This window comes from Mus caroli, chromosome 2 (genome assembly GCF_900094665.2).
Source record: "Mus caroli chromosome 2, CAROLI_EIJ_v1.1, whole genome shotgun sequence".
Lineage (NCBI taxonomy): Eukaryota > Metazoa > Chordata > Mammalia > Rodentia > Muridae > Mus > Mus caroli.
This window is the reverse complement of record NC_034571.1, coordinates 25639264-25660423: the sequence shown is the minus strand read 5'-3', so window position 1 is coordinate 25660423 and position 21160 is coordinate 25639264. Positions and strand designations below refer to the sequence as shown.

At 49.1% G+C, this 21160-nt stretch overlaps 2 protein-coding genes and 1 pseudogene across 3 annotated transcripts in view; 1 reads left to right on the top strand and 2 right to left on the bottom strand.

Annotated features, from left to right (window-relative positions):
- Positions 1-710: 710 nt before the first annotated feature.
- On the bottom strand, positions 711-882 carry LOC115030555 (annotated as a pseudogene).
- An 814-nt stretch (positions 883-1696) lies between these two features.
- Coq4 (coenzyme Q4) lies at positions 1697-11661 on the bottom strand. The gene is made up of 7 exons (XM_021153435.2): positions 11110-11661; positions 10899-11030; positions 9910-10006; positions 9325-9427; positions 3761-3890; positions 3245-3338; positions 1697-2866 (listed from the first exon to the last, which is right to left on the bottom strand). Exons 1-7 carry the CDS (start codon positions 11180-11182, stop codon positions 2695-2697), a joined length of 801 nt encoding a protein of 266 aa, XP_021009094.1. The 5' UTR covers positions 11183-11661; the 3' UTR covers positions 1697-2694.
- A 121-nt stretch (positions 11662-11782) lies between these two features.
- Positions 11783-21160, top strand: part of Trub2 (TruB pseudouridine synthase family member 2) — an 11488-nt gene continuing 2110 nt past the window's right edge. Inside the window, exons 1-7 of one of the 2 annotated variants that reach the window (XM_029474483.1) lie at positions 11783-11967; positions 12928-13005; positions 14464-14538; positions 16004-16065; positions 17180-17261; positions 19689-19761; positions 20693-20829. In XM_029474483.1, coding sequence (XP_029330343.1) covers positions 11859-11967; positions 12928-13005; positions 14464-14538; positions 16004-16065; positions 17180-17261; positions 19689-19761; positions 20693-20829 — 616 coding nt within the window. In that variant the 5' untranslated portion in view covers positions 11783-11858. Of the gene's footprint in view, positions 11968-12873; positions 13006-14463; positions 14539-16003; positions 16066-17179; positions 17262-19688; positions 19762-20692; positions 20830-21160 lie in introns of both variants that reach the window. The other variant, XM_021154178.2, reaches the window with a different exon arrangement.

Below are 21160 nucleotides of genomic sequence, written 5' to 3'. Positions count from 1 at the left end.
CACTCAGGAGGCAGAGGCAGAAAGATTTCTATGATTTCAATGATCTACATAGTGAATCTTAGGCTAGCCAAGGCTACATAGTGAGACCCTGTCTCAAAAATAACACCAACAATAAATAGATCTAGCTGAGCACTCGCAGGCATTCTCTGTCCCTGTTTCCTAATGGTACATATGACCAGCTGCTTTTTAAATTTTTTTTTTAAAGATTTATTTATTTATTACATGTAAGTACACTGTAGCTGTCTTCAGACACACCAGAAGAGGGAGTCAGATCTTGTTCAGGATGGTTGTGAGCCACCATGTGGTTGCTGGGATTTGAACTAAGGACCTTTGGAAGAGCAGTCGGGTGCTCTTACCTACTGAGCCATCTCACCAGCCCCGCTTTTTAAATTTTTGTTGAAACAAACAAACAAACAAACAAAAAGTTGAAGCTGGGCAGAAGTGTAAGGGAGAAACCGTTGCTTTTACTGCTCAGTTTCAGACCATCGTAGCTGGGGGTAAAAGCAGCAGGAACTTACGAAAGCATCCGGGAACCAGGTGTGGGGAATACCTGGCTTCCCACTCTGGAGGCAGAAGCAGGTGGACCTCCGAGTTCAACGCCAGCCTGGTCTACAGGGCAAATTCCAGGACAGCCAGGACTACAGAGAAACCTTATCTCAAAAAACAAAAATAAAAAAAAAATGTTCTTATGTGTATGTGTGTGTGTGTGTGTATGGTACACCAACCAGTCCTAGAAGTCCTGAGTGGAGTGGATGTGACAAGCTCCCATTCTAACTTCTAGCTCCAAAAACCATGTACTATAAGATCCTAGGATAGAGGACATATTGGATATTAAACTGACAAGAACAGATACTAGACTTGATTGATAATAGTCAAAAGTTTCAGAAGCAATTAGATGTATTTCACTTTATATGGATGAATGTTTTGCTTGCATTTTGGTGCCTGTGGATGTCAGGAGAAAGCACCGGGTTGTAAGAGGATATTGGATTTCCTGGAACTGGAGCTATGAATGGCTGAGCCACCAGGTGAATGCTGGGAACCAGAGACCTTTGCAAGAGCAACAAGTACTCTTAAGCACTAAGCCCGTTTCCTCCCTTCCCTTCCCTTCCCCTTCCCTTCCTCCCTGTCTGTTTTAAAAAACAAAACAAAACAGACTTATTAATGTATATGAAAACACCACCCCTGTCTTCAGGCAAACCAGAAGAGGATATCAGATCCCATTATAGATGGTTGTGAGCCTCCCTGTAGTAAGAGGCTTACTAAGCCTCTTATGGGGGGGGGTGAAGGAGGGGGAGAGACAGACAGATGGGGGGGGGAGACGGAGAAATAGGGAGGAAGGGAAGGAGGTAGGGAGGGAGAGGGCAGGAGGAAGGGAAGGAGGTAGGGAGGGAGAGGGCAGGAGGAAGGGAGAGGTTTCCCTAAGGGAAAATAAGGGACTGGAGCTTTGTCTCCAGTCACCCCAACATTTCATTGTTCATTTTAGTTTTTAAAAGATTTATGTAGATGAACATTTTGTGGGCATGTATTTATATGCACCACCAGAGTGCCTGGGATCCTGAAATCAGGAGACAGCATTAGGTTCTAGAACTGGAGTGAAGGGTGGTTATAAATCACCATATGGGTGCTGGGAATTGAACTCAGGTCCTGTTTTCCAGTGTCTAGCTGCTGAGACAGCTCCCCAAACCATCACATTAGATAGTTTTCACACTTTATTTTGCACAGGTGTGAGTGCATGCACACCATGGCATGTTTGTGCTGGTCATGACAACTTGCGGATGTTGTTTTTCACCTTCCACTTTGTGGGTCTTGGGGATGGAAGTCAGGTCTTCAGGTTTGGTGGCATGTGCTTTCACATTTGTAAATCATCTAATAAACCCGTTTTATTTGTTTTGTTCCAGCTCTGAAGTTTCATTTTGTGCGTTTGTGTGTGTGGACACATGCATGGTGCATGCAGACGTTGGCAGACGACTTGTGAGAAACCGTTATCTTTCTATCCTGTGGGTGCTGGGATTGGAATCATGTCTGCAGCCTTGATGGCAGCGCCTTTGCCACTGACCCATAGCGACTGCTGCTGTTCCTCAGCTGATGTCAAAAGGCTGGCTTACAAACACAAGGGACTTGTTAGTTTTCTGATGGTTGGGGACTTGATTCCTAGACTGCTTGCCTTAAGACCCAATGACAGCAGCATCAACTGGAGTCCAACTGGGACGGAATTCCCCTCACCAATATGTCAGGCAAAGGGAGCTAGGTCTAGGACAACCAGCAGACTCTAGGCCTGATGGGAGCTTTATTCAGACACCAGAGACGCCTTCTCCTCCCCACCAGTCTGCTCAGGGCTTGGTAATATGATGTAGTAGTAAAGCTTTCGAAGACAGCTTGACAAAATGCCCTGTCAGAGTCACTGTCCAGAAGAGGAGCCTCAGACTGCAATGATCAGTATGATCCAATATGGCTGTTCGAGGCACACATACTGCTCTCTCCGGATGGCTCACAGCAGCCTGGGGCCCCATTGCTCTGCCTCTCTCTCCTGGGCTGGCCCTGAAGGTACAAGGCAGCAAGGACTATAAAAATTATAAGTGACACTCTGAGTTCAAGGTTCAAAGAGAAGAAACAAAAGCAGCTGAGAGGCTCTTTTGTCCCAAGAAGGCAGTGTGTGGAGAGGAAGGCTTAATCCTCTGTGTGTGGCAGCTCAAGCTAGGCCAGGCCCTGGATATGTTTTGGGGGAGGACTGATGCCCAGCTCCTCCCGCAGGGCTGTCAGGGGCTGCTCCCAACGCTGCTCATAGTAGATGTTGAGGACACATGGGGCCCTGCGCCCGTTCTGAATCGCCCAAGGGATCAGCTCTGAGAACAGCACTTGGAGGCTCCTGGAGGGCAGCAGAGAGAAGAAAAGCCATAAAGTCCCCAAACAGACCCTGTTTTCTGTCAACCCTCCCTCAGACCTATGCAGATCTCAGTGAGGGAAGTTCCCACTCCTCATAGCACACACCCCAGACAATGAAGCTCAGATTTAAATACAGGGCTGTCCAATTCCAGAAGCTGTAGCAACATGAGACCCTGTTCATGCTGATCCAGTCCCTGAGGCCTGGCTGGAGAGACCCTGGGGCTCACTGACTCAGTTTCCCTTTCTGCCTCATTCTCCCCATCCTTGTTTTCTGGAGAGGCATGAAGCACCTGTATCATGCCATCCTTCTTTCCTGGAGCCCCAGCCCTTCTGAGGTCTCCTCTCACCCCAGGAAACTTACTGAGTACGGAGGCGGATGGGTCCGAAGAGTGCTCCCAGGACGCACATTGGTAGGCCGGTCTGCACAGCCTCAAACCACTTTACCACAACCTCTCCTAGAGATAAGGAAGGATAGGAGGTGGGCAGGTGAGGGGGACCAGTGATGTTGAAATGGCCCCCGAGAAGCACTGTAAGGTTTGGTGGGGTCCAGTCTCATCCTGGGATAGCATGCAGGGACAACATGCAGAACACCTCGAAGGCCAGGCTGACAATGGTCTGTACAGGCCTCAGGGAGTTGCTATGGGTGTCAGAGGCAGGGATCCTTGGTGACTAGATGCTGAGACAAGGGCCGGGAGGCAGGGAAGGATGAGGATGGCTGGCAGGGATGCTGCTAGGGCATACATACAATGCAGAAGGCAGGATGGAGCTAGCTGATAAAGAGAAGCATGAACTGGGATTCTGCCTTTTCAGACAGACCTGGGGTGGGGGTTGGGGTGGGGGGTGCCCTGCCGTTTCCTGTCTGGCCGCCGGCACTCACCGAGCATGTTGGTGGGCATGCCCAGCAGGGTGTGGAGCATGTCGTGCACCTCACGGTACCTCTGGATCACATAGGCTAGCTCTTCATCGTCCACAAAGCGCGTAGGTGCTCGTGTGTCCGGAGAGACCTTCTGGAGAACATAATCCCTCCTTGGACTCCTCCCCATCATACCCCAGGGCCTTGCTGGCCCACCACTAGTTGATGTTCAGCTATGTTCCCATTGAGCACATACCCTAACTGAGAATCCTGCCATTGTCTCCACACCTGCTAACTGGGAGCCTCAGGTAGCTATCACCCCAACCCCCACTCCTGCTCACACCTCGCACAATGCTGCAGCCTGGTGAAATCTACAGCTTTAGTGAGGAAAGAAAGGTGTGTGTGGGGGGAGGGGATGGACTTTCTATTTTGTAAGACAGAAAGTTCTGAGATTAGTTGCATAAAAAAAATTGCACATACTAGGGGCTAAGGAGATGATTGGTCAGGAAAGTACTCACTGTACAAGCGTGAAGAGCTGAGCCCATCCCCAACACCCATGCAATCAATCAATCAATCAATCAATCAGTCAATAGGTGGCTGCTCCTGTGCCTGTAATCCCGGCACATGGAAGGCAGAAACAAGAGGCAAAGAGGTGCCCCAGGGCCTGCAGGCCGGACACTTTAGCCAGACTGATGAGCCCTAAATTCAATGAGACTGACTTGAAACGTAAGGTGGAGGAAAACACTTGATGTCAATCTCTAAAAATCTTCACTCACACGTGCATGTGCACACACACACACAGAGGCACACACATACACACTGTAAGATAAACACACTGTTGCTGAACTATAAACTTAACAATGGTTGTGACAGGCTGGGGGTGGAGCTTAGTTGATAGAGTGCAGGTCTAGCACACCCTTAGGACTGCATAAAACCAGGCACAGTGGCTGTAATCCCGCAGTTAGAAGGTAGAGACAGAAGAATCAGGAGTTCAAGGTCATCTTTAGCTACATAGAGAATCTGAGGCTGCCCTGGGCTATGAGCCTTTCCCAAAAATCAAAATAAATAAGTAAATCCAAAAAGTTATTAAATTATTTCTATCAGCTTCCTTTTGCTTTTAAGGAGCCAGTAGGAAGCTTTAAAGTCCCCGTGTGGCCAGTTGTTTTGTATGCCTTGGGACAGGCTGGCCATTTCACTCACAGTGATGACGCTGGTGTCCAGGACCAGATGAACAACGCCTTTCTGTCATTTTCTAGTCTCTTGCCACACAGCCCTGGCTGACCTTGAGCTCATAGCAGGTCTTCTGCCTCAGCCTCCTTAAGGCTGGGGTTACAGGTGTGTGCACTCCCCACACAGGCTGATCATCCTCATTCACTCCACCCTGCTTCTCTGAGTCTGCATCGGTGCCTGAACAGCCTGGGGTCAGCTTAGCTGGCCTGGTCCAACGGATCTGAGGTCTCTGTTGCCTCGGGGCAGCTGGTACAGTGCTATGCTCAGTGTTAACCTAGGTCTTGCTGGGCCCCAAGACCTCATTTCTTCTTGCTGTGCTAAGAGGAAGCCAACTGCAGTAACAGTGGCTGCTTTCACCAAGGACCTACTATGTGCCAACTCTATATGCTGTCCTTTACATAGACTGTCATATTTTGTTCTTACAGTAATCTAGGAGGTAGACATTATTGCTAACTTTACAAACAGATGAGAAAAATGTGGCTAGGAAGGTAAAGATATTACAGCTGAAATAGATGGGACAACCTGATGGTCTCCAAAGCCAGCAGCCTTGATACCTGTACTGGCTGGTTTTGTGTGTCAACTTGACACAGCTGGAGTTATCACAGAGAAAGGAGCTTCAGTTGAGGAAATGCCTCCATGAGATCCAACTGTAAGGCATTTTCTCAATTAGTGATCAAGGGGGAAAGGCCCCTTGTGGGTGGGACCATCCCTGGGCTGGTAGTCTTGGGTTCTATAAGAGAGTAGACTGAGCAAGCCAGAGGAGGCAAGCCAGTAAAGAACATCCCACCATGGCTTCTGTATCAGCTCCTGCTCCCTGACCTGTCTGAGTTCCAGTCCTGACTTCCTTTGGTGATGAACAGCAGCATGGAAGTGTAAGCCGAATAAACCCTTTCCTCCCCAACTTGCTTCTTGGTCATGGTGTTTGTGCAGGAATAGAAACCCTGACTAAGACAATACCCATTATCTTTTTTTTTTTTTTTTTTTTTTTGGTTTTTCAAGACAGGGTTTCTCTGTATAGTCCTGGCTGTCCTGGAACTCACTCTGTAGACCAGGCTGGCCTCAAACTCAGAAATCCGCCTGCCTCTGCTTCCTGAGTGCTGGGATTAAAGGCGTGCGCCACCATGCCCGGCTCTTTTTTTTTTTTTTTAAAGAATCATTTATTCATTTTATGTATATGAGTACACTGTAGCTGTCTTCAGACACACCAGAAGAGGGCATCAGATTCCATTACGAATGGTTATGAGCTACCATGTGGAAATTGAACTCAGGATCTCTGGAAGAGCAGTCAGTGCTCTCAACCACTGAGCCATCTCTCCAGCCCTGATACCCATTATCAATCAGTCATATTAGTGCCCTGGAGATCAAAGATCTATCCTCTTTCTGGGGGAGGATTTGTGCAGGGCTGTGGGGCATTACCCACATCCCTTCAACTCACCAAAGGGTGACCACACCTTTCAGCAGCCAGCCTTAGCTCCTGTGACTGTACCTTCAACTTTCACCTAATTCTCTGTAGGGCTCAAGGTGCACCTTGCCATTATGTGGTTGATTTCCTTGTAGTAGAAGTACCACATCTCCAGACTGACACCATAGGAGGGAATATGCTAGGTAAGGCACCCAGGATGGCCCTAATAGACCTCCTCCCCACCCCAGCAACAGGGCTAAAGGCTGTGGGGAATGCAGAAGTTGTCCCTCCCATGGTGGCACTTGGGGCAGGTTCCTCACTGATGAAGTAACCTGCACCCTGGTGAAACTAGGGCAGGTGACGGCCCTGCTAAGGCAATGGTGCTAGGAGAGGGTGAGAGGCAGCTTGCTGTCTGGGGGCATTGTCTGCATTGAGTAGTAGTTCTCAACTGTTCATCAGGGGATCTTTACAGTGTCCAGACCAATGGATGGATGAGGGAGTTGACTGGCATCTGGTAGAGAGAGGTCGGGGATGCTGCGAAAGAGCCTACGAGGCACAGGACAGCTGCCCAATCAAGAGTCCCCAGTTCACAGCAGCAGTAATGTAACTCTAAGAACTTGTTCTAGAGTGACCCTTGGCCACCCTCCTTGTTCTAGAGTGACCCTTGGCTACCCTCCTTGTTCTAGAGTGACCCTTGGCCACCCTCCTTGTTCTAGAGTGACCCTTGGCCACCCTCCTCCTCCTCCTCCAGCCTGGCTGCGTCTGGCTGAAGAGCCATTAAGCTTCAAGGAGACGTGTGCACGAGAGGGAGGGGACAGGTGGAGAAGGAAAACTGTATTATACTGATCTTTTCTTCATTTCATTTTGAGAGAGGGTCTCTGTATCCTGGAGGGTCTCTGTGTCTAGCCCTGGCTGTCCAGGAACTGTGGAGATCAAAGATCCACCCACCCCTGCCTCCCGAGACCTGGGATTACTATTTTAAAACTTTCCAATCATTTTTAATGGTTCCTGCTACAAAATGCAGCTTCTTTCCCAAGGCCCCGGCATTGTTGGATCAGCATAAGCTTTCCCTTTCCTCTGCTCAGGCCTCTGCAGTGTGTTTTGTTTGTCTATGCACTTATGCTTGGGACAGAGCCCAGGGCCTTAGGCGTGCTTGTTACCTACCACTGAGCTTTGCCCCCAGGCCCTCCGATGTTTTGTTTTGTTATTCTTCTTTTAATATACACATGGCTGTTTCTTACATATATATATATATATATATATATATATATATATATATATATATATATATGTCTATGCACCAAGTGTGTGCTGGCTGCCTACAGAGGCTAGAAGAGCATGTCAGATCCCCTGGAACTGGAGTTATAGAAGGCTGTGAGCTGCCAAGTGGGTGCTGCAGATTGAACCAGGTCCTCTGAAAGGGCAGAAGGCACTCTTAACCACTGAGCTGCCGCGCCAGCCTGTTCGTCTGCTTTTTTAAAGACAGGGTCTTGCCTTGTAAGTATAGTACGTGTGGTCGCTCCCTCCGTACCCAGGGATGATCTTGAGCTCAGAGGCAGCCTTCCTGCTGCAGCCACGCTGGTAGGAGCAACTGGGTCATAGCTACTGGATTGACTTTCTTTTTCTCTTTTGATACATGTGTGGCATATAAGCTCGTATGCACATGTATGACGTGTGCGGTGGCCAGAGGTTGGTGTTGAGTGTCTTCTGAGACACATCTCTAACTGCACCATGGGCTCACTGATACAGGTCAGCTAGCTGGACAGTGACCTCCTGGAATCAGCCGCCCCTCCCTCCACATTGCTAGGGTTGCAGGTTTGAACTGCCAGGTCTGCTTTTACAAACTCAGGCCCCCATGTTTAAGCAGCAAGCACTGAACCTGTGGAGCTGTCCTCCCAGCCCTGCACCATCCTGCTTCTTTGAGCTGGTTGATTCTGCTCATAGTGCTCTTCCCCAGAGCTCTACAGAGCCAACAACATCCCAGTCTTCTTGGAAAGGTCTCTCCTGACCACTGAACCAGCAGTGGCTACCCCTACTCCATCCAGAGACATCCTCTGTCCCATTGTCTTGTTCCCTTCAGCATGGCCGCCTGCTAGGCTGTGGGCTCCCCAGTAACAGATGTCTGGCTCCTTCAGTTCACTGTGTCCCACGGCTGAGCATGATGCTTTGTGTGTTCTAAGTACTCAAGAAATATTTTACCTCAAAAAGTAGGAGGGACAGGGTCTTGTGTAACCCAGGCCGGCCAAAACCTACTCTGTGAGGGTTAGGCTGGCCCTGGGCTTCTGATTCTCCTTCCTCTATTCTACAGCAGGTTCACGCTGAGGACTGAACCCAGGCCTTTCTACATGAACTTGACCAACTGAGCTATCTCCTCAGACCACTACATTGTCATTTCAATTTTTTAAACTACTTTATTAACTGCCTCTCTAATAAGAGCACAAGCTGCAGGGGGGTGGGGTGGGGCAGGGACCTGACTTGTTACACTGCAGCACACGGAGTGACGCTGAGTTTTGGGAATCCCCACCTCCCACCATCTGTCTTGCCTGGTGCTGGAGAGTCCTACTCTGGCCACAGCACAGTGGATCCCAGGACGCTGGTTCCCTCTGCCCAGGGTTGGACTAGCTGTGAAGTTATGTTGTTTCACTGCTTGCTCTGTGCCTGAGTCCTCATGTCTTGCAAGAAGATGACAACAGAACTTACAAGAAAGGTCACTGGCAGGATCTAGCCAGGTCATGTGCCAGCCTGTCAGCTGGCATGTAACAGGAGGCTGGTAACCTCCAGTACTTGGAATGGCATTACCAGACCATTTATCCATCATATAGAAAAATGTCACAGACTGAAAAGCACTCCTGCCTTAGTTGGCATCTTAGGCATCCTCCCGCTCTAGGCTATCTCTTCCCATGCCACCCTCCACCCTTACTGGTAACTGCTGGATACACAGAGCCCGGAAACTCACATTCACATCCAGGAAGTGAAGATACTCACGGCCCAGTGAGCCTTCAGGCAGGCTCTGAAGCTTGCTCAGGTCAAGGGTAGACAGGGAGATCCTAGGACGCTCTCTGAAAGACAGAATGTAGGAGGTAAGCCTGGGTGTGTGTCAGCCAGGGCAAGTGAAAGGGTCACATAAAGGAAGCTGAAGTGGGCCTATGTAGCCACAGGACATCTATGTAGTCACAAGCCCGAAGGGAACACTGCAGTATTAGGGACTATGGAGACGATCCCAACCCAGGGCTGAGCTGGTGCCTTCAAAGGCACAATCTAGTCAGAGAGAAGGGCCACAGATGCCAGGGAGGGGATAGATACAGCACATCTGGAGAAGTACAGCTAGCCATTGGGAGCTTAATGCAGAGTCTTGTGGTTTACACAGGACTAAGATGACATATTGTATAATCCAGGGGGTCCATCCCACATACGCATATGTATGCTCCTGGCTTTGAGCAGTGCCCCAGGCAATATATCCATCCATGGTCCTCTGAAGGGCTCCTTACAGGATGAGGACAGACACACCCCTGCCAAATGCCAAAGCAAAGTTGGGACCTACTGTAGAATCTGGGCACCCTCTGGATCCTTCTTCATCTGGTCTCTGAGGAATTTCAGGGTGTGGCATCCTGTGGTCTCCCCTAGAACTGCAACCATGTCTGAAAGGACAGAGATGGGAAAAGACAGAGAATGGATTCTTTTGATTGTTTGTTTTTTTCTTTTTGAGACAGTTTCTTTTTGTAGTACAGGCTGGCCTCAAACTCAGAGATCTTTCTGCCTCTGCTTTCCAAGTGCTATATTAAAGGCCTGTACCACCAGGACAGCTAGGTTTCTCTGTATAGCCCTGGCTGTCCTGGAACTCACTTTGTAGACCAGGCTGTCCTCGAACTCAGAAATTCACCTGCCTTTGCCTCCCAAGTGCTAGGATTAAAGGTGTGCTGTGCCACCACGCCCGGCGCTAGCTACTATTCTTACCATTACAAACCTATAGGAATATGGTGGCTTTCATCAACAGTAGGAACCACTTTCATAGACCATTATCGAGACAGAGTGTCGTGTTTCCACAGGCCTTGATTTCTGAGTTCGAGGTCAGCCTGGTTTACAGAATGAGTTTCAAGACAGCCAGGGCTACACAGAGAAACCCTGTCTTGAAAAAGACAAAAACCAAAGCCAAACAAGCAAAAAAGAAGCTGATCTTGAACTGTTTCAGCAAAGAAAATCCTGAAGATCATAGCCCTTACCAAGTTTACTTACTACCCAGTGAGAATGCTGTAATGTGGTGTGTACCTGTAACTCATTCAGCCCAGATTAATATGCTAGGGTGACAGACTCTTCCAAGAATTACAAAAAAGGCAAATCTGTAGATTTCATGTTTCTTTCTTCCTCTCCTCCCTGTGCCCAGAAGACCCAAAACAGTTCTAGCTAGAGCCAGGCACCTGGTTATCATAAACGTTCCTGGGAAATATGAGATAGGCGCAGCCAGGTTTGGATGCCCACAAACCAAGTCTTCACCGGTCCCAGCTTTCGAGACCGAAGAGTGAACCGTCTTACCGTGGCGATAGGGGTTGTAGAGCGCCATTCCCGCCGCGCCCGCAGCCAGCAGCATCTTTTGCAGCGGGGTGGTTGGGATGTGGTCCGGGTACAGCAGGTGGGCGCCATGGCTCCCGGCCCTGAGGGGTACATCTGCGGGCAGAAAAGAGGTAAAGGTGAGAGGAGTCCGGTCTCTCCGGTCGCCGCGGACACCGGGGTCAGAGCTGCTCACCTACAGCTGGCCGAGTACGGGGCCGAAGACTGCGGTGGAGGCGCAGGGAGCGAAGCAGCAGCAGGGTCGCCATGGCAGCGGACGTCCGCGTGAATAGGCGGGGCTCCGCAGGTGCTATGGAGGCCCGAGAAGTCAAAAGACTCCTGGGGCACTGCACTCACTGTGGCTTTTTGATCGGAAATGCTGTAATATGGACAGGAGCATGAGAAGGAAAGCCACAAGATCTGTTTGCCACTGAAATAAAACAACTGCTGTGAGCCAGGCGTTATTTATAACGTTGGCCTGACAACCCAGCATTTGAAACCTGGAGGCCGTAGGATCAGTTCGAGATCCTTCTTGGCTATTTCTTAAGTACGAAGACAGTACTAGAGACCTTATCTCAAAAACCAAGCCCGGTGTGAATTACTCGTCACTCCAGCACTTGGAAAAGTGGAGACAGGAAAGTCATGAATTCTCGGCAACTTAGCAAGTTTGAGGGCAGCCTGGGATATATGAGAAACAAACAAACAAACAAAACTCCTGAAAGGGATTCCAAAAATAACAGAACCGAGAACGCGGTTGCTCGATATCCGGCCCTATTTCCTTCTCCATCTCATATTTTCCCCCCGGAGGACAATAAGATAAGAACCTCTTCCTGCCAAGGAAACAAGGCGGCTACCTACAGTAGGGACCACATTTGGGAAAGGACCACGCAGCACTTCCGCCCGCATCCCCGCTTCTGGATGATGTTGTACCGCTGAGTTCCAGCCATGGGTTCTTCTGGCCTATCTCGGCTGCAGGGGCTCTTCGCTGTCTATAAACCTCCGGGGCTGAAATGGCTGCACTTGCGTGAGACCGTGGAGTTGCAACTGCTTAAAGGTGAGAACTCCGACGCGAACCCACGGTTCTGCATTAGTTCTTTCTGACGTGGAGTGAGGTCACGTGGTTCGTTTGCCTGGTTGTAGCAGTTTCTTGTTTTGTTTTGTTTTCTCTTGTACACATTTCGTTACTACCCACTCTCCGCTATTTTCCGTTAGAGAAATTCATTCTATAGTGTTGGGGTTTTTTCGCGGTTTCTGTTACAGAGTTAGAATTTGAACTTTTCTTTCTTTTTTTTTTTTTTTTTTGCCTTTTGAGACAGGGTCTTTTCTAATTAATCCGACCTTGAAATCAGTGAGGCACTGAGAATTATGAATCTCCTGTCTCCACCTGCCAGATGCCGGGATCACAAGCGTGACCACCACCCCGACCCTCAAACACCAATTTTTTTTTCTTTCTCTTTTTTTCCTTTCTTTCATTTTTAAAAAAACTGTCATGTAGCCTCAAATTTTCTATGTAAGATGAAGATAACCTTGAACTTTTGACTGTCCTGCCTTCATTACCCAAGGTCTTAGACTACATCTGTGTAGCACCACCTCCCATTAGGGTGCTGGGGATGGAACCCGGGGCATCTTGCGTATTGTACAAACACTTCATGAATTGAGCTACACTTCCAACCTAGGATTTTTGTTTTGTTTGTTCTTCATTTTTTTGAGAATGGTTTCTCTGTATAACCCTGGCTGCCCTGGAAATAATTCTGTAGATCAGTCAGGCCTTGAATTCAGAGATAGGCCTGCCTCTTGCCTCCCCAGTGCTGGAATTAATGATGCGTGCCACCATACCTGGCTTCTGAAGGAGTCATAGTATGTTTTCTACAATACACAAATCCATCTTCTATGCTACCATCTCTCTACCCCTTCTCTTGCGGGTTGGAAAAGTACTGACAGTGTGTTCTTTTGTGCGTAGGTCTCAATGCCCAGCAGCCTCCTGCTCCTGAACAGCGTGTTTGCTTCTTGCTAGGCCCTGTGGAAGGCAGTGAAGAGAAGAAGTTGACTCTCAGAGCCACCAGTGTACCCTCCCTCACCACCCACAGACTTGGTAAGGCAGAGTCAGGCAGCACCCTGGCCGTGATGTTAGAGGAAATCCCTGGCCCGAGTTAGATTTCTAGCCCAGGGTTTGGCAAACTTCTCTAGCGAGGGAAGATTTTAAACAGCTTCTGCCTACAGCCTTGTGGTTTACCTCTCTCTGCTCCTCTCTGCTATTGTAATGCAAAGCATCTTTAGACCATAGGAAAGGAGAGAACCTTCTTGTATTTCAGTCAAGACTGGAGTGCAGCCTAGTGGTCCTGGCGCACACTTTTAATCTCAGCTCTTGGGAGGCAGAGGCAGGCAGGTTTTCTGAGTTTGAGGCCAGTCTGGTCTACGAAGTGAGTTCCAGGACAGCCAGGGCTACATAGAGAAACCCTGTCTGGAAAAAAAAAAATGGCTGGATTACAAAACAGCTATTTTGAGAGCAGTTATAAACACCAGTGTCCAACAGCCTTTGTCTTATAGGGGAGACTGAAAGGATCATTTAAATTTAGGAGTCCCTGGCCAACCTGGGCAACACAGTGAGACCCAGTCTCAAAACAAAGTAGACTTGATGATTTGACTTGTAAACTATACTTTGCTGACTCTTAACTATTCTAGGACTCTCTAGGGAAACTGAGAACTTCTGGTAGACCTATGTTATTAATTAATACCTGTTCTGTATCAGACATCATGTTATCTTTCTCCTCACCACAGTTCTGTGAGGTAGGTCCCTTATTTAAAAAAACAAAACAAAACAAACAAACAAACAAACATATTATTTGTATATATGTGTGCACACCAAGGCATGGCTGTGGAAGTCGGAGGGCATCTTTTGAGAGTCACTTCTCTCAGGCCACCATGGGTCCCAGGATCAAAACTGAGGTCATCAGGCTTGGCAGCCTTTACCCACTGAGCCACCTCGCCAGCTCTTGTTTTTGTGTTTTGAGACACAGCCTCCTGTAGTCCAGGCTGGTTTTGAACTCACTATATAGTTAAGTATGACCTTGAAGTCTGGATTCTGATCCTTTTGCTTCTGCCTCCCAAGTGCTGGGGCACATTAAGCTGTAGTCAGTCTTTTAGTGGTCAAGACACTGAGTCTGGGGCCATAGGTCAGTATTGTAGACAGACAGACCTAGGTCCCACCTTAGGGAGCTCACTGATTCAGGAGGAGAATGGCCAGGTTTTCTATCAGCACATGCTGTGTAGAGAACCCCAGAATCTTGATCGCCAGTGTGATGCCTGATCTCAAAGCCTCGGATGGGGCGAATAGTGATAGGCAGAGGGAGAAGAGTCTTGCATTGCCCTCTCTCTGGGCCCAGGGAACTAGGGAAATAGTGGTTCCAGCTTCCTGGAAGAGAAGCCTGGAAATACAGCCTAGCATAATTTGATCCCCATGAGGCCCTTCTGTTCTTGGAATGAGGGCCTCGTCCCAAAGCTACCCTCAAGGCTCATTAGTTGAAGAAATGAACTGGCTTTTTCTTTCCAGTACGTGGTCCAGCATTCACAAACCTGAAGATGGGTGTGGGACATCGCTTGGATGCCCAGGCTTCTGGTGTGCTTGGTAAGTCTGGGGATGTGGTGCGTGAGCTTGGAGAAGGATCAGTAGGTGATCCAGGGCCCGGCCCACAGCTTATCTGACCTCACTCTTTTACTTTTCTCTCCGGTGAATCTCTTGTCTCTTCAGCTGGGCAGGTCCCACCTCTGTCAAGGGATTCCTTCCTGCATGACACGTGGTTCAAGGACATGTATGGACATTTGTTCATCATACCCATGACAGATGCTATGTAATGTTACCAGTGAAGAGAGTAAGACTGGAGCTAAGGCCTGGCCAGTAAATATCCATGGTCCCCAGAGGAGCTACCATCGAGTTAGGGTGCAGCAGGCACATGGCTCTATCTCCTCTGGCTGCGGTTTGCATATTGCCAGAGCTGGATACAAAGCCCCAAGTCACAAGCCTTCTGTGGCCTCCGGGTCATATGGTAGCCCATTGTCCAGCCTCCACAGTCTTGGTTCCCTTGTCTTTCTTCCTGAGGTGTGGGCAGTCAGACATGATCTCATGCCCCCTCCCTGTTTCCCTCTCTAACAGTGAATGGAAAGCCATTCATTTCTTTAGACAGAGGGATAAACAGATCAGGGAATAGGCAGGAAGTGGCCCCAAAGGCCCTGTTATGGCTCCTTCCTTTGTACCATTAGCTTTCTGTTTGTTGCCTCTCCCAGTCTGTGATATACACAGGCCTGAGCATCTTTCTCTATATAACTCATTGAGAGTTTGAGGGCTAAAAATGTTTAAAGTTAAGAGTCAGAAAACCTAGGTTCTTGTTTTTGTTTCTGAGAAGAATTTTTTTTTTGTCTCAGTTTGCTGAGGCTGGCTCCAGTTGGGTCTAAATGACCTTGAGATCTTGGCCCTCCTCCACCTGAGTGCTGGGGACAAGTGTAAGCACGTGGCACTTGTCTTGAATTGTTTTGTCTTGTTTTTGTTTTTCGAGACAGGGTTTCTCTGTGTAGTTCTGGCTGTCCTGGAATTTGATCCATAGACCAGGCTGGCCTCCAACTCAGAGACCCACCTGCCTCTGACTTCCAAGTACTGGGATTAAAGGTGTGCGCCACCACCGCCCAGCTTTATTTTATTTTTTAAATGTATGTGTTTATATGAGACAGACTCTGACTACTTCCAAGGCTGGCCTGGAACTCAGGGTTCTCCAGCTTCAGCCTCCCAAGTGCTGGGATTATCGGTGTGTGACTCCCTCCCAGCCTTAAATGTAGTTTCAATTTGGTGGAGCTGGGACAATGGTCTCTTGCTTTGGGGGTGTTTCAGTACCCTCTGGGAGCTTCCTCGGGTACTTAGGCTCATTTCCCACCGTGAGCCAGATGCCACCCTTAGACCAGCCCTGGAGACCAGTGTTGACAGCAGCTCCCTCCCCAGATACTGGCTGCAAGGAGAGGAAGTGTTTGATGGCAGGGAATGAATGGCAAGGGTTGTTCCCAGGGAAAGGGACTAGGTGAGAGAGGGTCTGGTTTCCTTTCAGTGCTCGCCGTGGGACATGGACGCAGCCTCCTCACTGACATGTATGATGCTCATCTCACCAAGGTATGGTGGGTTAAAGATACGGTGCAGCCTACTTACCCAGTGATCCTTTCCCAGAAGTCATGGATAGGGAAGGTCGAGGCCACTAGCAAGCATGTTTGGCTTGCTGTAGCTAGGAAAGACTAGAGATCCAGCATTGCCCCTCACACTCTTCTCTTCTGACCACCACGAAGAGCTGTGTGTGGGTCCCCTTAGGAAAGCCCTGTCCCACTTAGCCACGCTCCCATTTTACTGTTGAGTACAGTGAGGCTTAGGAAGAAAGAACATGCCTAGCCAGGGTCACACATTCTTTAAAGCCTTAGGAGCTGAAATTTGAGCTTGGATCTGTCCCACACCACAGTCCAAGCCAAGCAGTGTTCTGTTCTCACAGCAAGACAGATGTGTGTCACTGTCTAGTCTCCAGGACTCCTCCAGGACCAGGTGGGGCCTTAGGCTGTGGTCTTGTGAAGTCTGCTGAGGGGACACTTTAGGTAGCTGTGTCTTCAGTGCTAAACAGCACAGAATTCAGGACCAAAAGGTTCCAGTTTGCAATCCTAGTCAGGGCTGTGGTGAGACACTTGCACATTATACCATTCTGCCAGCCACAGCTCACATGTCCTTGGCAAGTCCATGAACATCTTATCTTTGTGCCTCAGTTTCCTCTAGTCTTCAATGGGAATGAAGAAATAGGGTTAAAGTGACTTCATATGAAGCCTTGGCTCAGCCCCTGGTACACAGTCCAGGCCAAATCAACGTCACTGCCACTGCTATCTCTCTCCTCCTTGCTATCATCACCCCAGGGAAGGGCTGGTTGTCTGTACAGAGTTGGAGAAAGGGGGGTTCATGAAGGCATCCAGAAATGCCCTTAACTTGGGCACTGAAACAGCCCCAGGACATGTGTGGGGTGACACTGTTTGTTTTGGCCAAGTGGGTGGAGACTGGTGCTGGTGCCATGCCTGGGTCACAGGGAACAGCACAGGGCTGCCCTGAGCTCCAGAGTGGAGTGCACATCCTCCCTCAGGGCAGGGGAGCAGCAGGCATGCTGTATGGAGCTCTAGGAGGCCCCACCCAGCACCAGACTGCCACTTCCTCAGCATCAGAGCTTAGAATGGGGACCCCCCCTGCCTTGTCCCCACAGGATTACACAGTGCGTGGCCTCCTGGGCAAAGCTACAGACAACTTCTGTGAAGATGGGCGGCTGATAGAGAAGACAACGTATGGTGAGAACCAGGGTGGGGCAGGAGAGGTAGCTGCCTCAGCCTCCCTTTATTTCCTGTCTCTGTGATTCTCTTCCTGAGCTTTCCTGACCACCTCACAGTGGTACCTGTTGGGTTTCGGCACACTAAGCTCAGGTTGGAGATTTGCCCTCACCACATGTCTCCCAGAATACCCTGGCCCTGCTTCCTTTCCAGTTCAAATGTCCCCACCCTGGGGCGCTTGCCACACCTCAGTCTTACGTTAGCTGCAGTCAGAATGGAAACCAGTTATGCATACTTACTTAAGATCTGTCTTTTCATTATCTCAGGAGAGATGGACCGGGAGGTTCAGCTTGTGGCCAAGGATCTGTCCAGGCTTATCAGTGTAGGTGTAAGCTGGGTATGATGGCACATGCCTTTAATCTCAGCACTCAGAAGGTAGAGGCAAGATGATCTCTGAGTTCCAGGCAAGTCTGGTCTATATATTGAGTTATAGGACAGCCAGGATTACATAGTGAGACTTTGTCTCAGAAAAATAAAATCATAATAAATTAATAATAATAAATAACAGCATTTCTTGTTTTTTTAAGATAAGGTTTCTCTGTCTAGCTCTGACTATTCTGGAACTCACTCTTTTTTTTTTTTTTAAAGATTTATTTATTTATTATCTGTAAGTACACTGTACCTGTCTTCAGATGCACCAGAAGAGAGCATCAGATCTCATTACGGATGGTTGTGAGCCACCATGTGGTTGCTGGAATTTGAACTCAGGACCTTCGGAAGAGCAGTCAGTGCTCTTACCCACTGAGTCATCTCGCCAGCCCCTGGAACTCACTCTTGAAGACCAGGTTGGCCTCAAACTAGAGATCAACCTGCCTCTGCTTCCTGAGTGCTAGGATTAAAGGTGTGCGCCATCACAGCTGGGTATAACAACTTCTTTTTTTTTTTTTTTTTTTAAGATTTATTTATTTATTATATGTAAGTACACTGTAGTTGTCTTCAGACACTCCAGAAGAGGGCATCAGATTTTGTTACAGATGGTTGTGAGCCACCATGTGGTTGCTGGGATTTGAACTCTGGACCTTCAGAAGAGCAGTCGGCGCTCTTAACCACTGAGCCATCTCGCCAGCCCATAACAACTTCTTAAAGGAGAGCGTGAACATTTTTGTTGTTGTTTACTATGTACTGAGAACTAAACTCAGGTCCTTGTGCTTGCGCTACCATTAAAAATGCTCCAACCCTTCATATATCTGTTACATAACTAAAGAGTAGAGTAAAAGTCAAAGTATACCAGATGGTGGGAAGGACCCAAATGCAAAGTGATCAAGAGAAGAAGCCAGGAGAATTGGGGTTGGGGGAGCTTCCTGGGAAGGGGATAAAGCTGGGAGGGCTTTCCTGTCAGAGAGACAGTGGCAGGTGGATTCCAGGTAGCATGGTGGGTTCAGTGCAGTCAGAAGGCTGGAGACAGCAACCAACTAGGCCTCAGCCCTATGCTGTTCCCAAATCCTAGCATTGCTTAGAAGTTAGTGTGTGTGCCCCCATGCCTCAACGCCTCAGCTTCCTGGTAGTTTGTGAAAGTCCAGGCTTAAGTGCTCAGTCCCTCAATGGGGCCTGGCGGCAGAGTTGCTCCTCCCATGGGTGCCTGCTTCTGCATTTGGCCAGGTGCTGCCTCCTACAGTCACTAGCGAGGTGGAGGGAGCTCTTCAGATAGTGTAAATCTAGCCAATGGAAGAGTCCAGTTTTCTTCAACTTAAAAATAACCCGTGTTTGTGTATTCCTGGGTATGTGTGTACCGTGTTTGCGCAGGAGACTGGTCAGAAGTGTTGGATCCCCTGGAACTGGAGGTGCCCATGGTTGTGAGCCATCATGTGGGTTCTGGGGACAATCCAGATCCTCTGTAAGAGCAGCCAGTGGTCTCAGCCACTGGGATCTCTTCAGCTCCTTCATCAAGTTTTCTTTTTTCTTTTTACCTTTTGAGACAGTCTTAACTTTGTAGCTCTGGCTGACCTAAAACTCTGTAGTCCAGGCTGGCCTCTGACTCACAGAGATCTGCTGTGCTCCTGAGTGCTAGGATTAAAGGTGTACACACTACAATTGACAACTTTTTATGTATTTGTTAATAATACTTATTTATTAATAAAATATGTCTTATTATGCTGATTACTTATTTTTATTGTTAAATTTTGGAATGTAGCCCAGGCTGTCCTCCAATTCATTCTCCTGTCACTCTCGGCTCTTAGGTGCTCGGGCTCCAGGCATGCACTACTTACCCAACATCAGCCGTTTCTAAAGGACTGTGTGTAGACTCAGCCTCCTATAAAAACCCCATACTGGATGCTCTGGCCATTTCCAAGATGGGCTTGTTTTGGGTAAAAGGTGCTTGGCTGGTTACTGTGATCTGCCCCTGGCCACCTGTAGACTTACACTCTCCTTACCCCACGCCTTTTCCAGACCATGTGACCAGAGAGCGGCTGGACCGGATCCTGGCTGTGATCCAAGGCTCCCACCAAAAAGCTCTGGTGATGTAAGTAGATCCAAGGGCTCCTCTGCCCTGCTGGGGCTTTAGAGGGGAGGTCCATACTCCCAAGGTATAGGACTAGGGGTGGGTGTGGGTGATGGAATCCCCTAGGATCTGAGAGCTTGCCTGAGAGGCCTCTGCTGGGATGCTCAGGACTCCTGACTCCCAGGCATCAGCCCTGTGGCTCCCAGGAAATTACCTAGCCATCTGTAAATGGGACAGACTTACAGATCTAACTCTACCTGAGCACAGTGTTCTAGGCAGAGACAGGGACAGAGCAGGGGCAGAGCAGCTGGGATTGTAGGAAGTGGCTCAGTTGACAGAGCTCAGAGGATTAGCAGGAGACAGGCCCTCTGCCTGCACCCGCGGTGGGTGTGCCAGGACTGAAATGGCCAGTTGTGCTTAGAAGCCAAGGATCAGAGCTTGAGGTAGGAAGGGCTGGGACAGGCGCAAAGGGAAGCAAGTAAGGCTGGCCAGGGCAGTGGGCACTGAGGTTAGTTCTGAAGCAGCACTGTGGTCTCACTGGGGACCCTGTGAGGAAAGCCAGGCAGTGAAGGAGACCAGCTGTGAGGACAGTGCCCGGTGTTCCCTGCTCCAAGCCTGCTGACAGCGGGAAAGCAGCAGCAGAGTAGAGGAAGAGCCTAGAGGAGGGAGGGAGCGCAGGAAAAGAAGGGAGCTGGGGCATCTGTGTGGGTGGCCCTGGAATCAGTTGCATCTCTTAGGTAAGGTGCCTGAGGGTGCAGCGCAGTGCACAGGGCGTGGTCAGGATTGCTCAGCCTGTGACAGATGGAGCCAGGGATTGATCTAGGATGCCTTTGGGGGCTGAGAGGGAGGCTGCTCTGAAGGGGTGGGAGGCAGGAATGGAGAACAATTAAGATACCCCCTTTTATGGTGGAGCAGGTGCCCCACACCAGCCTCCCATTCTCCCAAATCCCAGGTACTCCAACCTGGACCTGAAGTCCCAGGAGGCCTATGAGATGGCTGTGCAAGGTGTGATCAGGCCCATGAACAAGTCCCCCATGCTCATCTCTGGCATCCGCTGCCTGCATTTTGCACCTCCCGAGTTTCTTTTGGGTAAGTCACCCAGGATGCTGGAGTGATGTGATGGAGTCACGTACAGCATGCCCAGCCCCGAGTGGCTTCTTTCCACCAGGAGCAGCACAACGGCTCTGCTCTGTCTCCTGTCTATTCCCAAAGCATGTGAAACCAGCCCTTAAGAAACAGAGGCTGGCCTTTAATCCCAGCACTTGGGAGGCAGAGGCAGGCAGATTTCTGAGTTTGAGGCCAGCCTGGTCTACAGAGTGAGTTCCAGGACAGCCAGGAAGAAGAAGGAAGAAAGAAAGAAAGAGGGATAAAAAAAAAAACAGTATTAAAAAAAAAAAAAAAAAAAAAAAAAAAAAGGAAA